The 3631-nt window shown below is 32.2% G+C and overlaps 1 protein-coding gene across 1 annotated transcript; it reads right to left on the bottom strand.

The window, feature by feature from the left end:
• Window positions 1–2669: 2669 nt before the first annotated feature.
• Window positions 2670–3301, bottom strand: LOC138869587 (uncharacterized mitochondrial protein AtMg00810-like). The gene is made up of 2 exons (XM_070147217.1): window positions 2936–3301; window positions 2670–2864 (listed from the first exon to the last, which is right to left on the bottom strand). The coding sequence occupies exons 1-2, from the start codon at window positions 3299–3301 to the stop codon at window positions 2670–2672; spliced, it is 561 nt and encodes a 186-aa protein (XP_070003318.1).
• Window positions 3302–3631: the final 330 nt, after the last annotated feature.

The following is a 3631-nucleotide window of genomic DNA, read 5'->3' as shown; positions in this document are numbered from 1 at the left end:
TTAAATAGCTCTATGTCAAATAGTCCCCTGGTAGTCAGGTCGATCCTATTGACATAGTTGAGTTCAACCATCATGATAGCAAAGAACTTATTAAATTTTATACTCCCCCGGGTGGTCCAGGCGTCTAGTGTAAAATTGAATAATTCTTTCAATACATACATCTAATGCAATAAATAATTTTAACATATTCTCGAACTATAAGTCTCCTGGTAGTCAGGCCGCTCCTTATAAACAAGAAATAAGTACAATTATTACCTTGATGGATAGCTCTATAATAAAATATCTTATATTTTATTATTTAAGAACCCAAATTTTAGTAAGAGAGAATTGTTACTAAAACAACTTTTAATAACATGAAGATCAAATCTTTTACAGCATGCGAATTTAGTTCAAGTTGTCTACATGCTTAGTCATGGATTGATTTACATCACATGTAATAAATAATTCAAAATTATGTAACAAACAAGCATGTGACATAAAAACGAAATTCAACATCTTCTAACATGTTTAATCTATATATCACATATATCACAAAAAAGTAATTCATGCCAGAATATCATTATTAATTAACATCTCATGAACTAATAACAATTAAAAATAACAATAGAATCATGTAACCTATTATAGATTCCCGTCGTATCTAATACAAAATTTCAAATTCAAGTTTTGAACTATCTCAATAGTTATATGAATACATATTTTATCCACAATAAAATAATATCAACATTCAAACGATTTGGCTATTGCACAATACACATGTATTATGATTTGAACTCTTCAAATATAATATTAAAATATTTCTTAAATAAATTTTAGACACAATAAACCACGACTCTGATACCAATGAAGGATTGCGTATAGGTGTTCGTAACATGCAGCGGAAGACAATAACAATCCTAGAAAGATCTTTTCGTGTTTAAAATTTATTTACGTGTCAAAGATCGGATCTAAGACGTACCTGGTGAAGAAAGTCTCGTTTCAAATTCTTCGATAGTGCGAAGACTCTATACGTATCCACACCGAGACCGATCCTTGCTATCAACTCTTTGATCAATGAAACCCGTGAACAAAATTGAACGAATTATTGTGTTGAAATTTTTCTCAAAAATCTCAACTCAATGTTATAAGAAGAACAAGAAACACTTTTCTTGTAATTGTATTTTCTCTCTTGGCTTGTGTTGCACTCTCACTTTCACAAAATGATTTTTCTTTTCAATAATTAATGTGGCAAATTTTCTTCCATCACCCTTTATATCACATCACCTATAAACTCTTTTCCTGTTTGGTTAAGGTAATAATTTAATTTGGGTAAAAATTTATTCCAAAAATAAACTTGATGGAATTTTCTATAAAAATTCGAATCCCATTCTCAAAGGGATTGAAGTGCCGAACGCTACTTAGTCCAATTGGACTTTCACATCTTTACAATTCCAATTCCATATTGGAGAATAAATTAAAATTATATATAACATTTATATAAATTAATAATAACTTATATTATATATATCACATATATATTTCAACTAAGAGAAATAATTTAATTTTTCTATTCCAAATAGAAAACTTTAATTTGTTCACAATATTAATTATATTCTATGTGCTAGCAAAGAATATAATAATATCTCATTTTGACTAATAACTGAATCTATTTGACTAATTAAATTTCTTAATTTAATTAACAAATAATAAATTAATTAATCCTTTAGTAAAGATCAGAACACTCGTTAGTGTGTGACCCTATAGGTTCAATACTAAACCGGTAGTAAATTAACCACATCAATATACTAATCAAGGGTGACGTCTAGCAACACTCCTTAACGACCGAATAGCATGAAGTATACAATTTACTCTCAAGAACCAGTAGAAGAATAATGTAGTAATTCCTTCTGTCCTTATAGCTCTGGATCACCCTAGGATATGGTTCAACTGTCAAATCCTAATAGGCGACCAACTATGTGTTCATGTCAAATATAATCGACCATTGAATGACCTAAGAAACTCTTTTCTTCTTTCATTCAATTGCCCTGGCCAAGGTCTTAATTTGGTCGTTTATAATTCATGACAACATGGAGCTTAAACTCATTACCAAGAGTTGACAGATTCCATCTTGATCAATCACTAATTCTATAAGTATTTAATCGTGCCCAATATCCTTTCAACTATCGCTCTAGGGCCATAGGTGTCTGGTATCAAAGCACAATAAATAACTTGTCAATTACTATGACGATCTCAGGTCAAAGGAAATTATTACATCACATTCTTCAAGAGAATATCCTATTGATAGTTTATGGTAATTCTAACCATTAGGAATTATCTAATGAGTCGGTTCAATAATCATATCTCTATATGCATCATCTATTTATGTGATTTAGTTAATGAGATCAACTAATCTTTATCCCATAAAGACGATCACATAAATATTGATCTAACCGGATTACTAATGTCCAAATTAATAATTCTACGATCAAGAACAAATTTAGATTAAATTGTAAGAGACTTTGCTCTCATTATCATGATCTCTATCACGATGACAAGCCTCAAAATTTAATCAAGGACCTTATCAAATTAATCAAACAATTAATAATAACTATGATAAAAGAATGCCATATATTTTTATATCGAATAACCTTCACAAAAATATGTTCAAATCATCAAATATGAGATTGGATCTAGGGCATATCTACTATATCCCTAACAGTTGAAGCATGAGAGATAGGGTCCCCACCCCAATCAGCGTCAGTATATGCAACAAGCTTTGTTGAAGTTGACGGTCGAAGATGTAAGCCATAGGTAATAGTATGTTTGAGATGCCGAAGAAGACGCTTTGCTGCTTGCCAGTGTTTCATGGACGGGCAGTGCATGAACTGAACTAAACGATTGATAGCAAATGAGATATCTAGCAGAGTGTTGTGATATACTGTAGAGCACCAACAACTTGACAGTATTCTTTTGCGTTAGCAGTAGGAGAACCATCATTGAGAGTGAGGGGTTCTGTGGTGGACATTGGGGTGGCAACACCTTTAGCTTCAAGCATGTTGAAGCGACTGAGAACATCAACAATCAACTTACTTTGAGTGAGAAGTAGGCCATCATTGAACGAAATAACTTCAATATTCAGGAAGAAGTGGAGATGCCCAAGGTCCTTGAGAGAGAATCTGCTTCCCAGTGAATTCACAACTGAGCGAATGTGATCTTTTGAAGAACCAGTGACAATGATGTCGTCAACGTAAATTAGCACAAAGATCAGAATAGTAGAAGATTGACAAAATGAACAGAGAAGTGTCGGAGTACGCCTTGTCATGACCCATTTTCTGAAAAGACCGGCACCCGATTACTAAACATGACCGAGCGAACCATCTGCGCTTATCAAATCTATTATAACTTCAAACTTTATATGCAACAAGGCAATACTTTAACCAAATACTTTTAGTTAATTTAAATATCTAAAACAAACCAACTCCAAAACTTTATTCGTAGTAACCACTGAAATACTGCTAAGTTATTATAAAAAAATATCTGAATCTTAACCCGACGACTATGTCTATGAAGCCTCTACCAATAAATTGACGCACTGCTCAGCACATGAGATTTCCTGGCCAGTTCTCTAAGTAAACAAAGAAATAGCTAAGTA

The sequence above is a fragment of the Nicotiana sylvestris genome, chromosome 5, assembly GCF_000393655.2.
Source record: "Nicotiana sylvestris chromosome 5, ASM39365v2, whole genome shotgun sequence".
NCBI classification, from domain to species: domain Eukaryota; kingdom Viridiplantae; phylum Streptophyta; class Magnoliopsida; order Solanales; family Solanaceae; genus Nicotiana; species Nicotiana sylvestris.
The sequence above is the reverse complement of the archived record's forward strand: the minus strand, read 5'-3'. Positions and strand labels throughout refer to the sequence as shown.